The sequence below is a fragment of the Elgaria multicarinata genome, chromosome 23 (genome assembly GCF_023053635.1).
Source record: "Elgaria multicarinata webbii isolate HBS135686 ecotype San Diego chromosome 23, rElgMul1.1.pri, whole genome shotgun sequence".
In the NCBI taxonomy this organism is placed as follows: Eukaryota; Metazoa; Chordata; class Lepidosauria; order Squamata; family Anguidae; genus Elgaria; species Elgaria multicarinata.
In genome coordinates, this window is record NC_086193.1 from 2,939,403 (window position 1) to 2,965,633 (window position 26,231).

At 47.2% G+C, this 26,231-nt stretch overlaps 1 protein-coding gene across 2 annotated transcripts; it reads left to right on the plus strand.

The window, feature by feature from the left end:
* The first annotated feature begins 321 nt into the window (after positions 1 to 321).
* STAP2 (signal transducing adaptor family member 2) lies at positions 322 to 24,380 on the plus strand. 2 transcript variants are annotated; one of them, XM_063147075.1, is made up of 13 exons: positions 322 to 442; positions 2,800 to 2,871; positions 6,179 to 6,310; positions 10,205 to 10,261; positions 11,905 to 12,035; positions 14,331 to 14,462; positions 15,534 to 15,603; positions 17,793 to 17,895; positions 18,725 to 18,808; positions 19,586 to 19,759; positions 20,193 to 20,228; positions 20,796 to 20,912; positions 22,188 to 24,380. In XM_063147075.1, the coding sequence occupies exons 1-13, from the start codon at positions 347 to 349 to the stop codon at positions 22,244 to 22,246; spliced, it is 1,263 nt and encodes a 420-aa protein (XP_063003145.1). In that variant the 5' UTR covers positions 322 to 346; the 3' UTR covers positions 22,247 to 24,380. The 2 variants fall into 2 exon arrangements, with proteins under 2 accessions (XP_063003145.1, XP_063003146.1); XM_063147076.1 differs by lacking the exon at positions 20,796 to 20,912.
* Positions 24,381 to 26,231: the final 1,851 nt, after the last annotated feature.

Genomic DNA, 26,231 nt, shown 5'->3' on the forward strand with positions numbered 1-26,231 from the left:
TTCCTTCCATACTTTGCCGGGCGGGGGGCAGATACCAGGCTGATGAGATTAAGTCCGCTTTTATTTTTGTCCTGGCCGGCGCAAATGAAATCGTTGCCGGTCTGCCAGTGGGTGCTCTTATCCAAAGTCCAACTGCCCAATTGTACTGGCCCAAAGGAGGCGCCTTTGCGGGAATTTTGGGTGACCTAGAGGGGGGAGGAATGAGCTGGAAACAGAAAGGAATGAAGAGAGAAAGAGGTAAACACGACCTTGTTTAATTTATTGCTCTTTGCTTCCTGGTAGAGGACTCTGAACTCTCGCTGAGAGTCTATTTGTGGACAGATACTTTCCGCGGCACGGTGGAGGGATGGCCGTACCGCGCAGCTCGGCTGGCAAACTGAAGCCCACCCTGCCGCCCCACTATTTTGAGGGCTTCTTGGAGAAGAAGAGTCCCCGGGACAAGGTAGGAGCCTGCAGGGCTGATGGAGAGAAGCCGCTCCAAATGCTGGTGGCTTTGGCACTGGGGGGCTGGAGGCAAGCGTGTTCCAGCTGCAGGATGAGGGACGCTGGGTAGCTGTAGCCTGCTGCCTTCCAGGAAAATCACCAAGGCAAAGGCCAAGGGCGTTAGGAGGTATGGGCCCCTGGGGCACGGGCACTGAAACAAATTCCCGGGGCCCTGGATCTGTGCTACGCAGCCCTGAGCGTCTTATGGGTGCTGATGGACAATTTATTTTTCTTTCCCCCTTCATTGCTACACAGCGGGCAGTTTTCGGGGGGGGGGCGGTTTGCAGTTAACCCTTCCCTTCCCACAGGCTGGAACGCCGCAGCACCGCATGGCAATGAAACTTAGCGGGGTGGGAGAGAAATTCTAGCGGTGCCGACAGAAGCATTTCTTCTAAACTGAATTGCAAGGGGTGTGTGGTGTGTGTGTGTGTGTGGGGGGCAATTTTCCTCTGAGAGGGGAGTGAGAGAAAGAGATGTTGGGGACCCCGTGACAGATTGTAATTGACCGGGAACTACAGATCTGGGATGATTTGGGCAGTGTGCAAAGGAAGGGATGGATTTATTTTAATGGATGCGATTTGGATATTATTTTATTTATTTGTTGATTTTAAAATTAGGGTCAAGCCTGGCTTGGCCTTCCGTGAAATTTAAACGAACCCTGGTAATGAAATGAACCCCGGTAAGATGTAGTGATGGCCGCCAATCTGGATGGCTTTGAAAGTAGGGTGACCCTATGAAAAGGAGGACCGGGCTCCTGTATCTTTCACAGCTGCATAGAAAAGGGAAGTTCAGCAGGTGTCATTGGTATATATGGAGAAGCTGGTGAAATTCCCTCTTCGCCACCACAATTAAAGTGCAGGAGCTATACGAGAGTGACCAGATTTAAAAGAGGGCAGGGCACCTGCAGCTTTCACTGTTGTGATGAAGAGGAAATTTCACCAGGTTCCCCATATATACAAATGACACCTGCCGAAATTCACTTTCCTATGCAACTGTTAAAGATACAGGAGCCCGGTCCTCCTTTTCATGGGGTCACCCTATTTAAAAGGGGGTTGGATCAATTCCCGGAGGCGAAGGCTATCCATGGCTACTAGCCCTGATGGTTGTGTGCTATCTCCAGTATTCGAGGCAATAAACTTGTGTGCCCCAGTTGCTGGGGAACATGGGTAGGAGGGTGCTGTTGCACCATGTCCTGCTTTTTCATCGCTGGCCGACGGCTGGTTGGCCACCGTGTGAACAGAGAGCTGGCGTAGATGGACCCTTGGTCTGATCCAGCCTTAGGGCTCTTCTGATGTTCTTACGTTCTTAATTCTTTTAAAGACTGCATATAATGGTATAAATTAGAATATGCAAATGTGATGCTATCGGCCAGGCCAGGGGGCTGCTGCATTCGGATCTGGGGTACCAATGTGTGTATTCTAACAATCAATTGCAAACCTTGAGGAAAGGTGGGCTATAGATCTTCTAAACAAGCAATAAGTTTCATGATGCTCCCCTGTACAAACCTACGGTACAGGCGCACTGGGCCGCATCTCAAAAAGGATACCGGTGCCATGTCTAACTCTACTGCTCCTGTCTTGGGAGAAGATGTTTCCGGTAATCAGTCAGAATCAGATTCAGAACGAGAAGACGCAGCGCCAGACACAGCCAGCCTGTACCAGTGGGGGAGGAAGCTCTCGCGGGCGATTCCCCAGCTGGGAGTCAGCCCTCTCCAGAGCTTATCTCCTCAAGGCCAAATCCTACACACTTAGTGGGAAGTGAGCTTTCTTCCGGAGGTGAGCATCCGAACAAGCTAGCTGGTGCTAGGGTCCGCCAGAAGCTCAAATGCACGGGGCGGAAGGTAGGTGTGAGAAAGTCAGTTCGATTACTCCAGAACCTGCCTCCGCACCAGGCTCCCTGAAGTTACGGGCGGGGGTTTGGGAAGCGGTTTCCTATTCTTCTTGTGCAGACAATTGTCTTGCTTAGTTTGCATAGTTTCGCCTAGGGGGACGTTTCCAAGAGGTTAGACTCTCTTCAGGTTGAAGAGACGTTTGTTGCTTAATAAAAGCTTTGTGGATTGTTTAGCAAGCCTCGTCATTTGCCTCCCATCGAAAGCAGGAGTGTTCTGAGAAACACGGCAACCGTAAAGCTGGAAAAGGAGCAGAAAGGAGAGACCAAAACGATGTGTGTGTGTGTGTGTTGATGGGGTGTCTGTGTCCTGAAAAACAACCTTCCTCTGACGGTGTCATTTGCACTGGAAGGAAACCCTCCTTCAGCAACGACATTTTCCAACACGCCAACGTTCTTCACTCTTTCTTCCTTCTTTCGCCCTACCAGGATTACAAGAAATACTGGGCAGGACTCCGAGGGCTCACGCTCTATTTCTACAACACCAGCAGAGACGTCCAGGTGAGGTACACTGACGGTAGTGTACACTGGAAACAAAGCCCTATGAAGAGAGACTGAAGCAACTGGGCATGTTTAGTCTGGAGAAGAGAAGACTGAGGGGGAGACATGAGAGCACTCTTCAAATACTTAAAAGGTTGTCCCACAGAGGAGGGCCAGGATCTCTTCTCAATCCTCCCAGAGTGCAGGACACGGAATAACGGGCTCAAGTTAAAGGAAGCTAGATTCCAGCTGGACATCAGGAAAAACTTCCTGACAGTTAGAGCAGTATGACAATGGAATCAGTTACCTAGGGAGGTTGTGGGCTCTCCCACACTAGAGGCATTCAAGAGGCATCTGGACAACCATCTGTCAGGGATGCTTTAGGGTGGATTCCTGCATTGAGCAGGGGGTTGGACTGGATGGCCTTGTAGGCCTCTTCCAACTCTGCTATTCCATGATTCTATGATTCTATGATCTAGGGGCTGGAGCATCTCCCCTGTGAGGGAAGGTTACAACAACTGGGATTTGTTTAGCTTGGAAACAAGGAGGGTAAAGGGAGACGTGATAGAGGTGTACAAAATGATGCCTGAGAATGCAGAGAATGTAGAGAGGGAGGCATTTTTCTCCCTCTCCCATAACATTAGAACCCAATGGGGTCATCCCATGAAGCTGATGGATGGGAAATTCGGGACAGATAGAAAGAAATACTTCTTCATACATCGTTAAACTATGGAACTCACTACCACAGGATGTGGTGATGGCCACCCACTTGGATGGCTTTAAAAAGGGGTTGGATAAATTCCTGGAAGAGGAGAAGGCGATCAATGGCTACAAGCCCTGATGGCTATGTGCTACCTCCAGTATCCAGACCCTTGGTCTGATCCAGCAGGGCTCTTCTTACGGAGAGGACTTCTTGTAAAACACCCTTGTTATTCTCCTCGACTTCACAAGTCTTCCAGAGAGTTCCACTACAATGTGAAGAGAGGCAGCACTCAAAGGATGAGGGACGCGCCTTTGCCAAATAAAGATGAGGCAGGTTGAATGACTGTATTCTGTTCCTCACCCTCCGTTTTGGCAAGAGGGTACGGAAGTCGTACAAAGTTATTTCTGGACGTGGGAACCTTTTCAGTCTCCAAAAAATAACAAAACAAAAAAAATAACGGAGCACTTCCTGAATATTTAAAAGATCCTCATTTTGGAGGAGGATTTAGAATCGGTGTGACTCATTTACTTACTGTAACAAGACAGATTATTGTATAAATGTGGAAATCCCCGAGATCACTTGCGATCAAGCTGGTCTGAGCGTTTTTTGACTGTTGCATTTTTGACAAAGCTCCATTGGCAGCCATCCTAGGGCACTGAGTTGGGAAAGTACTGTTGAACTTTAAAAATCAGTGCCTTGGTTTCCTCTTCCCTCCTCCGCACTTTTTCCTTTTGCATCACGTCTTTTACATGGTAAGTCGTCAAGGTACAGTCTTGTTTTTACTGATTGCATGTAAGGTGCCCTGGGAGCCCTTTTGTCTGAAGGAAAGGAAAGGAACCTCTCGTGCAAGCACTGAGTCATTACTGACTCTTGGAGGGACGCCAGCTTTCGCTGACGTTTTCTTGGCAGGCCTTATAGCGGGGTGGTTCGCTGTTGCCTTCCCCGGCCGTGATTACCTTCCCCCCAGCTAACTGCGAACTCATTTTACCGACCTCGGGAGGATGGAAGGCTGAGTCGACCCGAGCCGGCTGCCTGAAACCAGCTTCCGCTGGGAGTAGGGTTAATAGTTATTTATTTTATTAATTTTAATCTCTCTCTCTCTCTCCATATATATATATATATATAATTACATATTATTAAAGGCTTCTGTCTTTTATAAGATTAACTCTTTTATGTTAAGGAAAAATGTCAAGGAATTTTTGGGTTGAAAGGTGGAATTTATTGATAAATAATTAGAACACAAAATACCAAGTCAAAATTTAACTGTATATATTATTTCCAGCTTGGGTTCTGTAAAGTCTCCTTGGTGCCACTTTTGTTTATACTTTATAACAGCCTTCTCCAACATGGCGGCCGCCAGATGAACGCAACTGATTGTGCAGTCTCAGAATGATGGGAAATGTAGTCCAAGCCATCTGGAAGGCACAAGGTTCATAGAATCATAGAATCATAGAATAGCAGAGTTGGAAGGGGCCTACAAGGCCATCGAGTCCAACCCCCTGCTCGATGCAGGAATCCACCCTAAAGCATCTTCAACAGATGCTTGTCCAGCTGCCTCTTGAAGGCCTCTAGTGTGGGAGAGCCCACCACCTCCCTAGGTCACTGGTTCCATTGTCGTACTGCTCTAACAGTCAGGAATTTTTTCCTGATGTCCAGCCGGAATCTGACTTCCTGTAACTTGAGCCCGTTATTCCATGTCCTGCACTCTGGGAGGATCGAGAAGAGATCCTGGCCCTCCTCTGTGTGACAACCTTTTAAGTATTTGAAGAGTGCTCTCATGTCTCCCCTCAATCTTCTCTTCTCCAGGCTAAACATGCCCAGTTCTTTCAGTGTCTCTTCATAGATTGCTTTATATAATATTTGTTATATTATATAAAGCAAGGTTGCTTTATATAATATTTTGAGTTAAGGATAAGATGGTGATTTATATGGGGAGGGGGAGGGATTATAATTTAATTTATAAATTCATTTGTATATTTGTATTTTCTAATAATGATGTGGGGATACTGTTCCCGGTAAATGGAACAGTGTGAGTAAAGAAACCAGTATGGGAGTCCATGGCTTGGCAGTAAAGCATTTGCTTTATTTATTTATATACAATATTTATCTACCACTCCCCATTGAAAATTTCGGAGCAGTGTACAAGATGAAATGAAAAGAAAAACTGAATGGAACACTTAAAACAGGTCTTAAAAGAAGCAAATACAGTGATTCCTGGCTGGACATTAAGGAAAAGGCTTCCTGGAATAATGATGTTGTCAGGAGGCGCCGAAAGGAGTACAAAGTTGGCACCTGCCTGACCTCCAGAGGCAGGGAGTTCCACAGGAGTTTTGGAATTGTTTTGCTTTGCAATTTTAGAAGGTCCCGGGTTCAAATTCCAGCCATCTGCAGAGAAAAGGATCTGACGTCGCAGGTGACGAAGAAAACCTCTCTCTGCTGGTGAAATTCTAGAAAGACCCTGCAGGTCAAAGCAGACAATATTGACCTATCATGGGGGTGGGTGGGATGTCTTTCAGCCCTAGGGACAAATTCATGGGGGAACTTCGCTGTGAGCTGAGCGACCTGGAATTTTAATGATGAGGACTAAAATCTTGGGAGCTGATCCTGCCTGCTCTTCCTCCTTAGTATGTGGAGAAAATCGACCTGGCGGACTTCGTCTCCCTTGCTGATGAGGACACCCCAAGCGTCGTGGCTACCTGGCCCTTGGATGGGGCAAGGCTGAATCTAAAGATGAGAAGCCAAGAAGTGAAACTGAAGGTAATCTCTCCCCCCCCCTCACCCTGTGAAGTACAAGCATCTCTGCACATAAAGAGGCAAAATTGATGGATTAGATTTTCTCATCAGAGGTAGGCTGGGTATCTAGGTATTCACAAATAGGATTGGATATCCAGGGATGGATTGCCTCTGAACTAGGGTGACCATACGGAAAGGAGGACCGAGCTCCTGTATCTTTACCAGTTACATCGAAAAAGGAATTTCAGCGGGTGTCATTTGTACGCATGCAGCACCTAGATGAAATCCCCTCTTCATCACAACAGTGAAAGCTGCAGGAGCCCTGCCCTCTTTAGCCAGAGTGACCAGATAAAAAAAAAGGAATTTCACCGGGGGCTGCCTGCATACCAACGACACCTGCTGAAATTCCCTTTTCTATGCAACTGTTAAAGATACAGGAGCCCTGTCCTCCTTTTCCTATGGTCACCCTACACCTGCCGAAATTCCCTTTTCTATGCAACTGTTAAAGATACAGGAGCCTTGTCCTCCTTTACATATGGTCACCCTAACTAAACCATGCTGCTTAACCTAGGGTGACCGTAGGAAAAGGAGGACCGGGCTCCTGTATCTTTAACAGTTGCATCGAAAAGGGAATTTCAGCAGGTGTCATTTGTATATATGGAAAACCTGGTGAAATTCCCTCTTCATCGCAACAGTGAAAGCTGCAGGAGCCCTGCCCTCTTTAGCCAGTGTGACCAGATACAAAAAGGAATTTCACCGGGGGCTGCCTGCATACCAACGACACCTGCTGAAATTCCCTTTTCTGTGCAACTGTTAAAGATGCAGGAGTCTGGTCCTCTTTTCTGTAAGGACACCCTACCCTGACCGTGGGGGACACAGACCAAATCCAGGGCCCAGAATTGCAACATTAAATGGATCTCAGGTGAGTTTAAAAAAAGAAGAACCTCCCTCTGAAAATTTACCTGCAGAGTAAATTTTCCAATAACCTGACTTGGATAAAACTGATTCATAGGAAGGGGGCATTTCTCCATCGTCATTCCCTCCAATGGCAAACTCATGTAGTGAGTCCTGTTAGGATGGCAACTGAAACGGGGCCAACAAGAGGGAGGCCCCGCCATGCTCAGCGGTACCTGTTTGCGGGGTGGGTGGGAGAAATCCAAACGGGTCACCTGTGCCCCCTCCCCCAAACCCCAGCCCAATCAGGACTGAGTTGCCCCAAAGCGTCTTTTGGAGTTGTTCATCACCTATGTTATAACATGGGTGCTGTACATCCTGTTATTTTTGGACAGGCGTCGGTGTGACTGCAGCCAATTGTTCCCGAGTTCTATTGATCCGTTCTGCTTCTGCCCGGTTTGCTTTTCAGTGTTGCGCAAACAAAAACCGGGCAGTCACCAGAGCAGAACAGAATGATCTGCAGATCTTTCGCGACTCAGACCTCATGCGACTCAGTAAATACAAGATAGGGATCAACGCATAGAGCGACCCGTGAGTCTTTAGGTCGAACAGACCTACGAAGCAGGGCTCCGTGCTAGGGTGACCCTATGGAAAAGAGGAGCAGGCTCCCGTATCTTTAACACATGCATAGAAAAGAGTTAAAAGTGTTAAAAGTGTTTCTGTCTTCTGGAAGACAGAAACAAACTTCAAAGTGATCTTGATAGGCTGGAGTGCTGGGCTGAAAACTACAGAATGAAATTTAATAGGGATAAATGCCAAGTTCTACATGTAGGAAATAGAAACCAAATGCACAGTTACAAGACGGGGGATACTTGGCTCAGCAATACTACAAACAAGAAGGAGCTTGGAATTGTTGTAGATCGCAAGCTGAATAGGAGCCAACAGTGCGATATGGCTGCAAGAAAGGCAAATGCTATTTTAGGCTGCATTAATAGAAGTAGAGCTTCCAAATCACGCGAGGTCCTGGTTCCTCTCTATTCGGCCCTGGTTAGGCCTCATCTAGAGTATTGCGTCCAGTTCTGGGCTCCACAATTCAAGAAGGACGCAGACAAGCTGGAGCGTGTTCAGAGGAGGGCAACCAGGATGATCAGGGGTCTGGAAACAAAGCCCTATGAAGAGAGACTGAAAGAACTGGGCGTGTTTAGCCTGGAGAAGAGAAGACTGAGGGGAGACATGAGAGCACTCTTCAAATACTTGAAAGGTTGTCCCACAGAGGAGGGCCAGGATCTCTTCTCGATCCTCCCAGAGTGCAGGACACGGAATAACGGGCTCAAGTTAAAGGAAGTCAGATTCCAGCTGGACATCAGGAAAAACTTCCTGACTGTTAGAGCAGTACGACAATGGAATCAGTGACCTAGGGAGGTGGTGGGCTCTCCCACACTAGAGGCCTTCAAGAGGCAGCTGGACAAGCATCTGTCAGGGATGCTTTAGGGTGGATTCCTGCATTGAGCAGGGGGTTGGACTCGATGGCCTTGTAGGCCCCTTCCAACTCTGCTATTCTATGATTCTATTTAAAGGGAATTTCAGCAGGTGTCATTGGTAGGCATGCAGCACCTGGTGGAATTCAATCTTCATCGCAACAGTTAAGAGGGGCAGGGCTCCTGCAGCTTTAACTGCTGTGATGAAGAGGGAATTTCACTCGGTGCTGCATACAAATGACACCTGCTGAAATTCCCTTTTCTATACAACTGTTAAAGAAACAGGCGCCCAGTCCTCTTTGCCATAGGGTCACCCTAGAATCTGTTCCTTTACAATATCACCGATACAGATATGTATTTAATTCATGTAGGGGCCAACCCTATACATGTTTAAACAGGAAACAGCGCTTCACCTCCAGGCATTCCCTAGTCAGTCATTCTCTCTCTCTTACTGTCTTCTCTCTCTCTCTCTCTCTCTCTCTCTTTCCTTCTCTCTCTCTTTCCTTCTCTCTCTCTTTTTCTGAACCCCCCTCTCTTTCTGAAACTCCCTTTTCTCTCTCTCTCTCTCTCTCTCTCTGCATGCCCCTTTCCTCTCTTTTTCTACCCCCCTTTTTCTTTCTACCATTTCCTTTTTCTCTCTCCTCTTTCTTCCACCTCTTCTTTCTCTTTCTAAAACCCCTTCTCTCTCTTTCTCTCTCTCTCTCTCTCTCTGCCACCCTCTCTCTCTCTCTCTCTCTCTCTGGCACCCCCCCCCCCCCTCTCTCTCTCTCTCTCTCTCTCTCTGGCACCTCCTCTCTCTCTCTCTCTCTCTCTCTCTCTCTCTCTCTCTCTCTCTCTCTCTGGCACCCCTTCTCTCTCTCTCTGCCACCCTCTCTCTCTCTCTCTCTCTCTCTCTCTGGCACCCCCTTCTCTCTCTCTCTCTCTCTCTCTCTCTCTCTCTCTCTCTCTCTGGCACCTCCTTCTCTCTCTCTCTCTCTCTCTCTCTCTCTCTCTCTCTCTGGCACCCCTTCTCTCTCTCTCTGCCACCCTCTCTCTCTCTCTCTGGCACCCCCTTCTCTCTCTCTCTCTCCCCCTCCCTCTGGCACCTCCTTCTCTCTCTCTCTCTCTCTGTGCCACCCCCCCTCTCTCTTTCCCTGTCACCTCCTTCTCTCTCTTTTGAACTAAGGTTGAGGGTCATACATGGCCCTAGAGTAGGGTGACCCTATGGAAAGGAGGACAGCGCTTCTGCAGGAGCCCTGCTCTCCTTTGTACCTGGACAATCTAGCTAAAGAGGGCAGGGCTCCTGCAGCTTTAACTGTTGCGATGAAGAGGGGATTTTACCAGGTGCTGCATGCATACAAAGGACACCTGCCGAAATTCCCTTTTCTGTGCAACTTTTAAAGATGCAGGAGCCCTGTCCTCCTTTCCACAGGGTCACCCTACCCTAGAGTTGCAGTTTGCTCAGCTCTGCTTTACTGAGAAGGAAACCTGAGCAGATTTACTAGTGTGTGAAGACGCATTTAGGGATTCAGGGTTCAAAGTTCAGTTTGTGTGTTCTGTTTTTCAGATGGAGAGCCTCGATTCTCGGGAGATGTGGAAAGGTTTTATTCTCACTATGGTAGAGGTGGGTTTCTTTTCTTTTCTAATTCCCCTTTTACCCTTTAAAAGAAAACAGTGCTGTGGTGCTTTTTGGACCTCCCCACCCCACCCTTTTTTAAAAGAGACAATATAATGGCCGTAAATCAGAAACTGAAGCCTCTCCCACCGACTTTTCTTGTGGGAAGAGGAACTGACATTGGGGGAATTCAGAGAGGCAAGTTAAGAGATAAAGACGAAACCATTTTCCACACGGATCAACAGGAAGCAATAAAATAGGTGTAAAGTGCAATCCTATATTGGGTTTCTTGTGAGCAAGCCCATTGAGCTCGATAGGACTTACTTTGGAGTAGACACGTCTCCTCTAAACCTGCAGGTAGGACATCCCCCCCCCCCCCCCCCGGTTAGAATTAGGGTCAAAAGTAGGCAGGTTTTGAAAATCAATTTGGGGTGATCCCAGACAAGGTTTCAGGGCAATTTAACCCTTTCTTCTTCTGAAGTTGGTATGATTTGCTTTTGGAAATAATTTTATCCCATGGGCACAACAGCTCTTCAAATACTTGAAAGGCTGTCCCACAGAGGAGGGCCGGGATCTCTTCTCGATACTCCCAGAGTGCAGGACACGGAATAACGGGCTCAAGTTAAAGGAAGCCAGATTCCGGCTGGACATCAGGAAAAACTTCCTGACTGTTAGAGCAGTACGACAATGGAACCAGTGACCTAGGGAGGTTGTGGGCTCTCACAAATTATAGGATTGCTGCATTGAGCAGGAGGTTAGACTTGATGGCCTCATAGGCCCCTTCAACACTTCTATTCTATGAAGCCCCTTCTATGAAGCCCCTTCATAGAATAGAAGTAGGACCACAATACCTGATGGAACGCATCTCCTGACATGAACCTACCTGCTCACTGCGCTCAACATCTAAGGTCCTCCTCCGAGTGCCTACTCCGAGGGAAGCTTGGAGCACGGCAACAAGGGAGAGGGCCTTTTCAGTGGTGGCCCCCAATTATGGAACGATCTCGCAACAAGGCCCACCTGGCTCCAACGCTGTTATCTTTTCGGCTCCAGATCAAGACATTTCTCTTCTCCCAGGCATTTAACAGCCTTTAACAGCATATGCTGAGTTTCTTAACTGGGCTCACAATAGTTGTTTTTAAAAGGATATTGTCTGTTTTTGTTTGTATTTCATGCTTTTATGGTTTAAAATTTTGTATATTTCTTTTTAATATTCACTGTTTTTAACTTTTGTAAACCGCCCAGAGAGCTTTGGCTGTGGGGCGGTATATAAATGTAAATAATAATAATAATAATAATAATAATAATAATAATAATAATTCTATGAAAAAGGAGCGAAAGAATCTGTCTTAGATCATAGAATCATAGAATAGCAGAGTTGGAAGGGGCCTACAAGGCCATCTAGTCCAACCCCCTGCTCAATGCAGGAATCCACCCTAGAGCATCCCTGACAGATGCTTGTCCAGCTGCCTCTTGAAGGCCTCTAGTATGGGAGAGCCCAAAACCTCCCGAGGTCACTGGTTCCATTGTCGCACTGCTCTAACAGTCGGGAAGTTTTTCCTGATGTCCAGCTGGAAAAAAGTCCATTGCGTTGAGTTTGTGGGGCTTCTTGGACTCTTGATAACCAACACCCTGGTCTCTCCTCTCCCTGCTAGATGAAAATCCCTTTGACCCTGTCTTTGCTTCCGGGCCATGTCTACATGCTTTCTGAAGCCCTCGAGAAAGAAAAACAAAGACGATGCAAAATGAACCAGCCTGACCCGAAAGCAGAGAAGGACCTTCCTGAGTGAGTAGATTGTAAGATCCTTGTGGGCAGAGATTTGCTTGTATTTGCCAATGGAAATGAAGTGCTACGTTCATCAGTGGCAGCGTATATCACAAGAACAACAGCAAGAAGAACCACAAATATGGGATACTCGTGCATAGCCCCCATGATGGAGTGCCTGTGGTGCCTGGAGTGATGAAATCTTGGAGGATCTTGGAATCGTTGTAGATCACAAACTGAATATGAGCCAACAGTGTGATGTGGCTGCAAAAAAACAAATGCTATTTTGGGCTGCATTAATAGAAGTATAGCTTCCAAATCGCGTGAGGTCCTGGTTCCTCTCTATTCGGCCCTGGTTAGGCCTCATCTAAAGTATTGTGTACAGTTCTGGGCTCCACAATTCAAGAAGGACGCAGACAAGCTGGAGCATGATCAGAGGAGGGCAACCAGGATGATCAGGGGTCTGGAAACAAAGCCCTATGAAGAGAGACTGAAAGAACTGGGCATGTTTAGCCTAGAGAAGAGAAGACTGAGGGGAGACATGAGAGCACTCTTGAAATACTTGAAAGGTTGCCACACAGAGGAGGGCCAGGATCTCTTCTCGATCCTCCCAGAGTGCAGGACACGGAATAACGGGATCAAGTTAAAGGAAGCCAGATTCCGGCTGGACATCAGGAAAAACTTCCTGACTGTTAGAGCAGTACGACAATAGAACCAGTTACCTAGGGAGGTTGTGGGCTCTCCCACACTAGAGGCAGCTGGACAGCCGTCTGTCAAGTATTTTTAGATAGATAGATTTTTATTATTATGTGGTCACAGACCCAATAGAAACAACTCCAACAATCATTAATTTAAAACCATAAAATCACAGTCATGTGTTCATTATATGAACAGGCAAAAAGAGTTATTTAAAACATACACGTATTTAAAATATATAGGCATAGTTAGTAAAATTGGGAAAGTGGGTCCCATGCCGCAGGTTGGGAATCCGAGGTGGGTCATGGGTCTGGACCAGTTGAAGTCCACTAGCACATGAAATATTCTGTCCCCTGACCATTGAAGGCAGGAGCGTCAAATCTCTTTCACCCTGAGCATGGAGTTACATACATACATACATACATTTTATTATGTAGTCATAGACCCAATAGAAACTATGCCAACAATCATTAAGTATGCTTTAGGGTGGATTCCGGCACTGAGCAGGGGGTTGGACTGGATGGCCTTATAGGTCCCTTCCAACTCTACTATTCTATGATTCTATGAGTTTGGATTTTTATTAATCCAACCCTCTGATTCCACAACAGACCAGCTTTTCCCGAGTCACACGGATTCCACGGACTTGCGGACCATTTTTTCTTTTTCTTTTCGGCATTTTATGAAATTCAGTCCTATGTAAAAAAAAATTTAAAATCACTGGCCCTAAATGTGCATTCCCCCGTAGGCTAAATTTTAAAAATGCACATTGGGGGGGGGGATTTACGCAGCATAGGAAAGATTTTAGCATTTGCGCAAATGCGAATTTATATAAATGCGAATTTGCACAAATGCAAATTTATATAAATGCGAATTTGCGCAAATTTAGGGTATTGGGGGAAAATATGATCCCACCAATATGCAGATGATGGCATGAAAGGCATCTAACAATCTGCAAAATATAGACAGAATGGGTTTTTTATAAAAGCTGTACATCCCTAGTTGCAAAATCCACAGGCAACGTAATAGATCAGTAAATAATAAATATCCAGTTCAAAGGCAGCAGCAGTTGCAGTCTGACATAATTAAGAACAATTCATTCATTCATTCTATTTCTACACAGCCGCATAGCCCAATCTCTCTGGGCGGTTCACAAAAATTGAAAACCATTAAAAATACGTTACGCAAAGTACAAAAGCATTTACTTCAGGACACACACAGAGACAACAGAGACTTAAAAACGATTTTCAATCAACCAACCCAAGACGATCCAGGAACAGATTAAAAATTCCTTCTATGCTGCTGAGAGAAGAGGACAATTTTAACCTGGCCCCGAAAAGATAACAATATTGGCACCAGGGGGGCTTCATCGCTGAGGTCATTGCATAATTGGGGGGGCACCATGAAGAAGGCCCTGTCCCTTGTTGTCACCTTCTGAGCTTCCCTTGGAGGAGGCTCTTTTGGGGGCGGGGGAGGTTGGGTGAAGCGAGGGGGGTATTTACACAGGTGAAGGAGCAGGACAGTCCGCCAACCAACAACCTTGCAGTGTTGCACAAGGTGAAACCCATGTTAAAGAGGCTTGTTAAGAGAAAAACCCAAATCTCTGCTTTATTTGTGCCCCAGCTGTTTCTTCAGGGTCTCCAGGACTGAAGCAGAGGTATTGCTAGAGAAGAACGAAAACTGTGGCAATATGTTACTCCGGCCAGGAGGGGACGGCAAGAGTGTATCGGTGACCACGCGGCAGAAGGTGAACGGGTGAGTTTGGCACAGCCGGAGCCGGGCGTGAGTTGCAAGGTCCCTCCAAGGCCTGGTGGACTTCCTTGGCGGTGACACTGCTTCAGCTGGAACCTGGCAGCTGCCATTTCAATTTCCCGTTATCCACTGATGAGGAATAAGTCCAAGGAATCCTGGGAAAGTAAAAAGGCAGCGTTCTGCTGGGGCGATTGATCCCCAGCAACTGCCTGAGAATACCAGGTTGAACTGGTAACCAAGGCCAGCCAGAACCCATGGCTACGTCCCCAAGGGGGGTGCATGGCCATAGCCCCCAAGGACTATCCAAGACCATGCCCCCACGAGGAGAACCGAAGGTCATACACTCCGAGAACCCATGGCTGTGCTCTCCAAGAGAATCTACGGCCACACAGCCCAGGAGAATCCATGGCCACCCTTCCCCAAGGAGAATCTGTGGTCACGCCCCCAGGAAAATCCATGGCCACATCTCCAGGAGAATCCATGACCATACCCCCAGGAAAATCTATGACCATGGCCCCCAAGGAATATCCAAGACCATGCCCCCATGAGGAGAACCGATGGTCATACACTCCGAGAACCCATGGCTGTGTCCTCCAAGAGAATCTACGGCCACACAGCCCAGGAGAATTCATGGCCACCCTTCCACAAGGAGAATCTGTGGTCACGTCCCCAGGAAAATCCATGGCCATGCCCCCAGGAGAATCCATGACCATGCCCCCGGAAAATCTATGGCCATGCCCCCAGGAGAATCCATGACCATGTCCCCAGGAGAATCCATGACCATGCCCCCAGGAGAATCCATGACCATGCCCCCAGGAAAATCTATGGCCGTGGCCTCAGGGGAATCTATGACCATGCCCCCAGGAAATTCCATGGCCATGCCCCCAAGAGAATCCATGACCATGCCCCCAGGAGAATCCATGGCCACCTTTCCCCACAGAGAATCCATGGCCTTGCCCCCAAGGAGAATCCATGGCCACGCCCAAAGAAGAATCCATAGCCACAATATTTCTAGTCTTTATATCAAAGGAATAAAAGCCTGTGCTTATAATTCCATTTTCTTCTCCACTGCAGAACCGTGGCTACAAAACACTACAAAATCTATGTGGTTGGTGGAGAATACGTCATTGACGTGGAAGAGCCGGTAAAGTGGATGCGCTCAGACTGCCGTGGCAGGGATTTCGTTCGGTGATCAAGTTCACTCTTTGCATAGCAGGGATGTCGGTTAGCGGATCTTCCCCGGTCTTTTATTTGCACGAACAACTTTTGCGCCAATTTGCAGCATGCGTGCAAAGTCCTGTTGCAATTTGCGCAGACTTTGCCCACAATTTGCGCTAATCTCCATTTGCACCAACTGCAAATGGGAAAGGTCCCCGGGGTTCAGGGAAAACCCACAGCTTGACTCACAGACGCAAGCTGAGTCGGGTGGGCAGCGGAAGTCTGTCGAGCCCCCAAAGGACCGGACTTCCAATTGACGAACACCCTTATTGCATGGAGAAAGTCCTGGGTTCAATTCCTGGGCGTCTCCAGTTTGAAAAGGCAAAGGGAAAAGCCGCTGCTGGTTGTCACAGAACAGGGGTGGGGAAACTCTTTAAGCCCGAGGGCCCAATTCCAATTCCAACCGCTGGGAGAGGTCATCCGGAGGCATGGGGTGGGGTGCTACCAGTATGCTGATGACACCCAAATATATATTCTCTATGCCTTCGACAACAGCATCAGCAAAGGACAGTGTGTCTCCTCTGAATGGATGCTTGGAGGCGGTAATGGGCTGGAGGAGGAAAAGCAAACTGAAGCTGAACCCAGACAAAACAGAGGTGCTTGCTGTCAAGGGCTCTGACGTAGGTTTGGAGGTGTGTCAGCCAGTTCTGGATGGGGCTACACTCCCCCTGAAAGACTGGGTTCGCAGTTTGGGGGATGCTCCTGGATCCGTCGCTCCAAATGACAGCCCGGATAAACACGACAGCCAAGGGTGCCTACTATCTGCTTCGGCTGATACGCCAGCTGCGCCCCTTCCTAGAGTCAGAAGACCTAAAGATGGTCGTGCATGCGCTGGTAACTTCAAGGCTTGACTTCTGCAATGCGCTCCACATAGGGCTGCCGTTGTACCTAGTTCAGAAACTTCAACTAGTTCAAAATACGGCAGCCAGGTTGGTCACCGGTACATCTAGGGGTGAGCATATTACCCCGACATTAAACTCACTCCACTGGCTGCCGATTAGTTTCCGGGCAAAGTACAAAGTGTGGGTCATTACCTTTAAAGCCCTAAATGGTTTGGGTCCAGGTTACCTGCGGGATCGCCTTCTCCCATATAGTCTGCCCCGCACACTCAGGTCCTCTGGGGTGAACTTACTTCAGTCAGCTAAAACTAGGTTGACATCAGTTTCCCAGAGGACCTTTTCTTCTGTTGCCCCCAGATCGTGGAATGGCCTGCAGGAGGAGATTCGTAAAATTAACTCTCTGTGTGATTTTAAGGCCGCTTTAAAGACTAGCCTTTTCCGGCCGGCCTATCCAGATCAATGTAAAATCAAGAATTTTAAAGATGTATTGACTCCTGTTCTAATGTTGTTCCCCGCCTCGATCCAAAGGGAGAGGCGGGTAAGAAATTATTATTATTATTATTATTATTATTATTATTATTATTATCTTGGAGGAATTCTCAGGGGCCGCATTTCGAAGGTGGGCGGAGCCATATCAGCCTGTTTGGGGATCAAAGCGCTTGGGGCTCTCACCAATCCTTAGGGAAGTCATTTTAGAATGGGAGGGGAAAACCACACGGAAGCCGGGAAAACATGAAATGATTGGTTTTCAGTGAAAGGGGAGGAGCCAAAGAAAAGGGGAGGGGCCATCTCAGAAACCCCAGAGGGCTGGATATGGGTTTCTGTACCCATATAGACATGGTCATGGATTCTACCATACGGAGTAGACAGTATTGGGGACAAACGTGACTCAGTTGAAGCAGGTCTCCATCTTCCTATCCCAACCAGCCCTTTATTTTGAGCCATGAGGACTAGAAACTTACTTTTCCTGGAAGGAAAGGACCAGCGCGTCTATCACCTGCAGCAAGGACTACGCTAGAAAAGTTGTTGCCTTTCCCATATTGGCAATGTTTTTTTTGGGGGGGGGGGGTTGACGTTGGCGTAACCCAGCCTTCCAGATGCGTCGGGCTGTGCATCAGCCATGTTGGATGGGGACGATGGGAGCTGTAGTCTGAGGCATCTAGAGGGCACCAGGTTAGTACTGTGGTGAGGGACTTGAAGAATTTGGGGCTCAACATAAAAGCCTGAACAATGCACCTTTCCCAATTATTCCCCCTCCGCTTTCCCTCCTCACCAGTACCGCTGCTGTTCACTTGCGGACGTGGTGGAATTTTTCGTCACCAACAGCAAGCGCGTCCTCGTCCCGCTCGCTCTTGACGAGAGCTACGCCATGACTTTGGGTAAGTCTGTGACTCCGTTGCGGTAGTGAGGATGCAGAAAGGCACAGTTATTTCAACGTGTTAAAATTGCTCCTTTCCTGGTCTACACCTTTGCTTGGGTCTGTTGCGTTTAGAATCATAGAATCATAGAATAGCAGAGTTGGAAGGGGCCTACAAGGCCATCTAGTCCAACCCCCTGCTCAGTGCAGGAATCCACTCTAAAGCATCCCTGACAGAGGGTTGTCCAGCTGCCTCTTGAAGGCCTCTAGTGTGGGAGAGCCCACAATTAATAATGAAATAGCTTTCTTTGTCAGAACAGGATATGCATCCATTTGAGAGCACCAAAATTCATCAAGATTTTGATGGAAGGAATTTTGCTTGACCAAGGCTTTGCTCTGCAACTCAATAAGGTCGTCTTTTTGCATATCAGCACCACCCCTAGAGTCCAAATTAAATGCGAAAGGATTTCGAACCCATAATAGCTTTGGCTAGTGGGCGGTATAGAAATGCAAAAAAATAATAATACTTTTCGCAATAAACCAGGGGGAAAAGTGACTTAGAACAATGCGGTCCCTTACCTTGAAAGGTAAACCCATTGTTCTTCACGAACGCTAACGCATGTGTTATTGTGACATCTGAGCCCAGCCACGCTAACAAACCATGGTTTGTTAAGCACGGACAACCCACGGTTCACAACCCAACAGCAAACCGTGGGTTCCGTTCATGGGCTGCTTGCGGTTGGGTTCAGACAACACGATAACCCATGTTTCAACAACAACCCACGTTTCATCATGTTTGCATAATATCTGCATATGCTAATTCTAATCGGGAGGCCTCCTTTATTTTGCAGAGATCATGGAGACAGATAAAGAAAGTGGAGAGAGTACCTCAATACCCACCCAGATGTCCGCTGAATCCCGGTGGCCTCCAAAAGGTACTTTATTTCGCTAGTGCTAAATTCCGAGGCTGAATTTGTGCTAACTTTCCTTCATCTGACTCACTGAGGGACAGAAGCTTAGAATGCTACCACCCAGTTTTATTCGTTTGTTTAACTTACATCCCTCCTTTTATACCCCCAAGTAGTGCCAACGATCATAAAATAGAGATTGACGCCAAACCTGAATTAATACCTGACGTAAAAACCAATTAAAAACACAAAACGATGAAAGAAATAGAACGAACGCAAGCCATTAAAAACACACGTGAACTTATATTCCAGTTTGCCTGAATATAAAGGTCTTTCCCTGCCAGCAGAAAGATAGCAGAGGAGGACTGACCCAGCCTCTCTCGGCAGGGAGTTCCAGAGCTAAGGAGAAGGACTTTTTGGTCATGGCACCCAGTGGCAGCTGGTGGCTCCAATTTCGGTGGGGGGGGCACGAATCCATGAATTTGTTTTTAATGGACCCCAGAATTGTTGTTTTTAAATGGATACTGTTGTTTTTATACTGTTTTAATGTTTTTTTAAAAAATTTTGTATACTTTTAATGTTTACTATTTTTAATTGTTGTAAACCGCCCAGAGAGCTTCGGCTGTGGGGCGGTATATAAATGTAATAAAATAAATAAATAAATAAATAAATAAATTCTGGGGTTCACTGAGAACCAGCCAAAACTCTACAGGAGCTTTTCTTTGAACCCCGCCCCCAAAATTCGTCACCTTGATTTGGCTTGAATCAGCTCTCTGTCCCAATTTTGCCCTTCTATCTGCATAGCAACTGCCCCCCGGGGAGAGAAGCCCTTCGTGAGCCCTAGGGGTCAAAAGCCCCCTGCTCGTCTTCCGCCAATTTTTCCGGTTAAGCCCCCAGTCCCGGGATCAGCCACCGCCACACCCGAGAGAGTCTACGAAGAGGAGGATGTCCTGGAACAGACATATGTGAACGACGAAGGTACGTTGAGGGAGGCATATTGATCTGACTTGCAATGTCATTAACCTCCTTTTTTTAAAAAAAGCTTTGGGTTCAACCTCCCTCAGTTGTCTGCACAACAACCCTACGAGGTAGGCTAGGCTGAGACAGACAGAGAGACAGAGAGACTAGCCCCAAATCACTCCACAAGTATTGCGGCTGAGCAAGGATTTGAAGAGAAATCCAATTCTCTAATCATTTTTTAATTCTGGGAGATGCAGTCCAACACATCTGGAGCGCCCCAAGTTGAGGAAGGCTGCCCTAATGGAATGTGCTGCTCACGCCTATGTTGGAAACCCGGTTTTCACACTTAGCTGCCAGGATTTTGGTCCCCCGTTTTTCAAGGCTACAGGCGAACAGAGATCCCCTCTTCGTCTCTCCGTGTCTTTGATGTTCTCGCTTGCTTTTCTTTCAGACGTGGCGGAGATGAGACAGACCAGGCCATCCAGAGGTAAGCAGCGAGTGCAGGTTGGGGGCGCTGCGCAGAATCAAGCCGCTGCGAAACGGCCAGGCCACGAGTGCGAGGAATCTGCCATGGAATCAAATGGGTTTGGATGTCTATGAATCCAACTCAGGGAATTGGTAGCTGATTGTTTTTTCATGAATCTCGGGGGTTCCACGGACTTACAGTCTGTTTTTTGATTTTACTTTCCGGAACTTTACACAAATTTTGTCATTGAAAAAGTCCCCCAATGAGCTCAATGGATGAGTTGGGACCAAAACCCAGATCTCTCCAGTCCCGTTCCAACGTTCCAACCATTCTACCATACTGCCTCTCCTTATAATGAAGTGTTAGCGATAGCCAGCCATTCTTCCAATGTTCTTCCCCAGAAGTGAGCCATTCGTATGGCCGTGGCTGATGCCTCCATGAGCTTCTTCTTTGGGTTGGGGAGATTTGTCGCGGGTCACACTATATTTTTTCAAATTCACTCGGTCAAACCTGTCCCCATATGGGCAAGGGCTGTCCCAGCGCCATCCAGTCCTCAGTGGATCCATCTTTGCATTTCTCGCTTTCCAGAATTTAAAGGCGTCCCTACACCCCCTAGCAAGCCTGCCAGCGGTTTTGGCCTCCGGAAAAAGACGGATGGTGCCCCCACCCGCCTAGCGATGTCTTTACCCAGAAACCATTGCAGTGGTAAGTCAGCCAAAAGCTGAAGATTTTAAGGATGCCTGACTTGTTGGTCCTATAGGGTTGGTCCTATTCAATAGGGTTGGTCCTATTCAAATAAAAGCTGAAGATTTTATGGATGCCTGACTTGTTAATAATAATAATATTCAGTAGGGTTGGTTCTATTCAAATAAAAGCTGAAGATTTTGTGGATGCCTGACTTGTTAATAATAATAACAATAATAATAATAATAACAACATCAACAGACAAGAAATACCTTGCAATTGACCAAACATAACAGTTATAGACAAAAAGTGGGGGAAACACTTACCTCATCGACATAGCAATACCTAATGACAAAAATGTTGTAGAAAAGGAAGAGGAAAAGAGTGAAAAATATATGCCACTGGCCATGGAAATTAAAGAACTATAGAAACTGGAAAAGGTCACAATTATTCCCTTAGTCACATCAGTCACAGGCATCACATCAAAAAACTATACAGAAAACCTTCAGAAACTGGTCCTACCAAAATGGACATCAGGAAAAACTTCCTGACTGTTAGAGCAGTACAACAATGGAACCAGTTACCTAGGGAGGTGGTGGGCTCTCCCACCCTAGAGGCCTTCAAGAGGCAGCTGGACAACCATCTGTCAGGGATGCTTTAGGGTGGATTCCTGCATTGAGCAGGGGGTTGGACTCGATGGCCTTGTAGGCCCCTTCCAACTCTGCTATTCTATGATTCTATGATTCTATGAAAATACATCCGCACCAACATCCAGAAAGCAGTCATACTCAAAAATGTTCAATAGTAAAGAAGTTTCTGAGTCAGTAAAGGACAGCATGAGTCGTCAAAGCCCATCACGTCCATCTAGAAAAACCACCATGAGAGAAAAGAAGGATAATAATAATTCACTTGTATAGTGCTTTCAAGTATACAAAGTATTTAACATACATTATCTAGCCGTAAATCTTACAAACAACCCTGCAACATGAAAGTCAATATTATTATTCCCCATATTGCAGATGGTGGGTGGGTGGCCAAGGAATGAGGCAGAGAAAAAGGCCACGTAGTGACTCTATGGTTGAGGTGAGATTCGAACTCAGAACTTCCTGATCTAGAGCTATAAGAAATCTAGAACTGGAACAAATTTTGAACTTAATGCATTGAGAGTTGTGTTGTTGTTTTTAAGTAACCCTGAAAATAACGTTTTTGAGGGGCAAATCACTGCCATTTTCTAAAAGCTGTACTTGAATCTGGGTGCGAAATTTCACAGCAGCTCTGTTGATGTTCCCCTTGCAGGGATGACTGAGGAACTGAAACGGAAGCTGCAAGAACGGAGAGCTACACTGGAAGACTGAGGAGGCCGCGTCCTTCACCAAAACACTGACCAAGAGTAAGGGAAGGCTGGTTTAAGTGGCCCAGCGGAACGTTGCTGGCCAAAACTTCACCTGGAATTCCCGCCAGCCAGTCTCCCCTGCCCATCTTCAGTGACACCATTACGACTTTATATTTCAAAAGGGCTCCTCTTCCCACTCAAAGGGCTGAATCAAGATTGTTTGCCGCCTGAGTTGACAGCCAAGATGGGTCCGTCCCGTGTTGTGATGGCAGTTGAAGCTCATTTCAATCGTGATTATGGGATAGCATCCTCCACCACAACCAAGCCAAAAGGCCAGTTTAGAGGACCCAGGACAGGCTGTGTGACATATATAGCTCTCTCCTCCAACAGACAGGAAGTTGAGGAGGAAACAGCCGTCCCCAGCATCTGCCGCCTGAGGCCATCACCTCATCCTACCTAGTGCCCGGAAGAGAGAAGAGTCTGACTGAAGGTTATCCCCTCTTGTTCTCCGACTGACTTGGGGAACACAGATGACCAACACGGCCCTGAAGTGGAGAGAAATGGGAGATCCCAGAGACGGTTGTCTCACCGTTTGTCGCAAAATGGCGGCCCCGAGCCTGGGCGACGGGGTGCCCAGCTTCGTTGTGTCAGGCCAGAAGGAACTCAGGATCAAATTAAAGGCCAGTGAAACCCAAAGTACTGTTTCTGACAGTGCCCTGCCGGATGCCAAAGCAAGAAGCCCACTGGGAGGACAGCGAGTCCTACTCTGCTGTTGCCCCCTCCCAAACAGGCTTCAGAAGTAGACAGCCTCTGGATATGAAGGGCCAAGGGAAGGCGGACGGGCCAGTGTCCAGTTCTGGGCACTGGAGTTGAAGAAGGATGTAGACAGCTGTTTTTTCCAGGCGTAAGAGTTCTCGCTCTGGTGGTCAGACGGAAGCACAGGAGACGTTGAGGCCTACTTGCTCCCTGCATGTCCAGCAAGCACATGGGAGCCATGAGGAGGAAGAAGAGGAGGAGGAGGAAGAGGAGCTGTTGACCATGGCGATGAGAATGTAGACTCAAGGGAGTCCACTGAGGCTGTCTTGATCAAGGGCCCTCCAGAACCTGCACCCTGGACATATCTGTCGAAGAACGGGCCTGGTTTTCCAGGGTCTAAACTCACCGCCAAATGCATCGTACCGCAGAGATGGAAAGCCACAACGTTGTACCCCGATGGGCAAAATACCTCTTCACTGCTCATGGGCCAACCCTGGACGTCAAAAGAAGGAGATAAAACCCGCCATGTAACGGCAGACCGAGGGGGCGGGGGATACGTTCCCCCTCCTCACGCACGGCCCACTTTTCCGCGCATTGAACATCATTTTCTTCTCTTCTTCTTTCTTTTCAGATCCTTCCTTTCCTTCATTTTTTATTTTCCTCCTTTTTCGAAAAACATATATATATATATATGCAAAAAAGCAATACCGTCGTAGGCAAATGAGCCGAAAGGAAAGCGATAATTGTAAACAGTTTAAAATTGTAATATTCTGAACTTGGGAAGGAAGGGACTGCCTATTCGCCTCGAGGGCAGATTTAAGGTTTTGGTACTAGTGTATAAAGCCATAAAATTTCATAATTTCTGTGAACCGCCCAGAGAGCTTCGGCTATTGGGCGGTATAAAAATGTAATAAATAAATAAATAAATAAAATTTGGGATTAGGATACCTGAAGGAGTGCCTTCTCCCTTACCAACCTGCCTGGTTACTGAGGTCATTAGTGGACCTATGGAACAATTAAGAGTCCACCAGGAGAATTGCCTACACCGTGGTGGCCCCATTTCTCTATGGAACTCCCTACCACTGGAGGTCAGGCAGGTTTGCCCAACACTGTGCTATTCCCGGTGCCTCTTGAAGACATTTTTTGAAGCCTTCCTTGACTGACCTGCCACATTTTTTTTTATTGTTACGCTGTTTTTTTAAAAAAAAATATATCAATTTTTAAGATGGTGTTTTACTGCTTTGATCTTTCTATCATTTTATCTGTTGTTATTCGCTGCTCCGGAATTTGTTTAGATGTGGAGCGGTATATAAATTCTGTAAATAAATAAATAAGGAAGGAAGGAAGAGGGTTTCTTCTGTTGTTAAACATAAAATAAAAAAACCTTTTAATAAATAATAAAAAACGAACAACAAAACAAGTTCTTACTGTCATGAACTAAACCTTTGAAGAGGCGTTCAATTTTTTTAGAATGGGGGGAGAGAGGTAGAGGTGTGCGAATCTGTTCTCTGAATTCCATTTCAGAACTTGTTCTGACCTTTGAAATGTACCCATTCTTCTCCCACTGTTTAAAGTGGAATCGTGCCCATTTTACAACGGGAGGCACGCTGCCATAGAATGCCTTTGTCCTTGGTTTGCGAAATGCGCTTCAAGCGTGAAAATGCATGGACTTCGACCGCAGATTCGCCCCCGAGTCCCGGTTCGGTCCGGAAGGTGCGAAGTGGGTAAAATCCCAATCAAAAACGAATTGAAAGGAAGGGCCTGAAGTTACAGGAGGGCAGATTTCGGTTGGACATTAGGAGAAGCGTCATGGTGGCCACAGCCGCTTGACTGAGGGACCCGTTACATAGAAGGTTGGAAATATTCAAGGAGAGGACGGACAGCCTTCTGTTGGGGCTGTGCTAGCTTTGGATTTCCTGCACTGAGCAGGGGGTTGGACTAGATGCCCTCTAAGACCCCTCCAGCTCCACAATTCTAAGATATCTAAGGCAATGAGGTTCCACTGAGCCGTCATAAGACAGCTGGTCTGGTGTAGTGGTTCAAGTGGTGGACTGGGACTTGGGCGATATGGGTTCTAGACCCCACCAATACTCAGACTGACCTACCTTGCAGGGCTGTTGTGAGGAGAAAGTGGAGAGGAGGAGAGGATCACACATGACACTTCCCCTTTACAGCCTCCATAGTTCGTGAGCATAGATATACTAAAAGTAAAGAGCCCCCTCAATAACTTGAAATCGCGGCCTGGATCTCAGGAGGACGACGCGGTTGCAGGTACATCTTGGTGTCAGGAGACTGGGGAGGGTTGGAAGGGGGAGGGTAGCGAGTCCAGTGAGTCCAAAGGGCTCACCAGCACTCACGGCCAGCCTTGTGCATTGCAGCATGTCCTCCTTGGGCGCCAGTCTGCTTCGGCCTCGGGAGCCTCAGATTCAGGGGATTCGGTCTGAGGCAGTGCACAGCCCTAGTAGAGAAATGTAATAAACACATAAATAAAACAAAAATTCACCTAAACTCGTGTTTTAGCTTGCTCCCAATTCCCACCTAAGAAATCTTCAGACAGACACAGATGTTGTGAGGGTTTTGCAGAAACCTAAAATTTATTATTAAGGCCGGAAGCTGGCTGCGAAGTGGTGAGACATTAAAGGACAGCAACGCCCAATTCTACAAGCAGATCTTGGCAACGTTATCTCAATGTTGACGAAAAAGAGCGGAGACTTCTTGGGACCTTGCCGGTTTCTTGCATTACTGCCCCGAGAGCAAAGAGAAAGAAGAGAAAGAAAACTGCTTGAGCCGTGGTCCCAGTGTTGCAGGTCCTGTGTCAAAGCAGGGCTGTGTGTATCCCTCCAAACAGGCAGAATGCAGAACCAGGCACCAATTGCGACCTCCTGAACATCTCAGTGTTTCGTGTAAAATAAAATGTACACTTCTATCCCTAATGGTTGGGAAAATACGGCCAGAGGAAGAGCAAGGGTCCTACTGCCATCTCCAAAGATGGAGGTGAAGATGAAAGCAGAGGTCCACCCCGAAGCAGGTTTACTCACAAGTAAACAGGGATTGCTCCTTGGTAAAGGACCGTAGGGTTGCCGCAAGAGTGGGGCTGCCCCCTTCCCAGGTGGGGCGTGCAAGAGACAAATGGAAAACGAGTTCTTTCTTTATAATCCAGACAAACATTTTAGGTTCATTACAAGCTGTGCCTCCATCAAAACGTTGCAGCGTGTCCTCCATCCCAAGAGGAGTGCTCCTAATTAGGGGGT

Excerpts from the sequence above, each read along its gene's own strand:
- STAP2 (XM_063147075.1), top strand. The coding sequence starts at position 347 with ATGGCCGTACCGCGCAGCTCGGCTGGCAAACTGAAGCCCACCCTGCCG. Across the intron at positions 6,311-10,204 it reads GCCAAGAAGTGAAACTGAAG|ATGGAGAGCCTCGATTCTCG; the intron begins GTAATCTCTCCC and ends TCTGTTTTTCAG. Across the intron at positions 20,913-22,187 it reads ACCCAGAAACCATTGCAGTG|GGATGACTGAGGAACTGAAA; the intron begins GTAAGTCAGCCA and ends TTCCCCTTGCAG.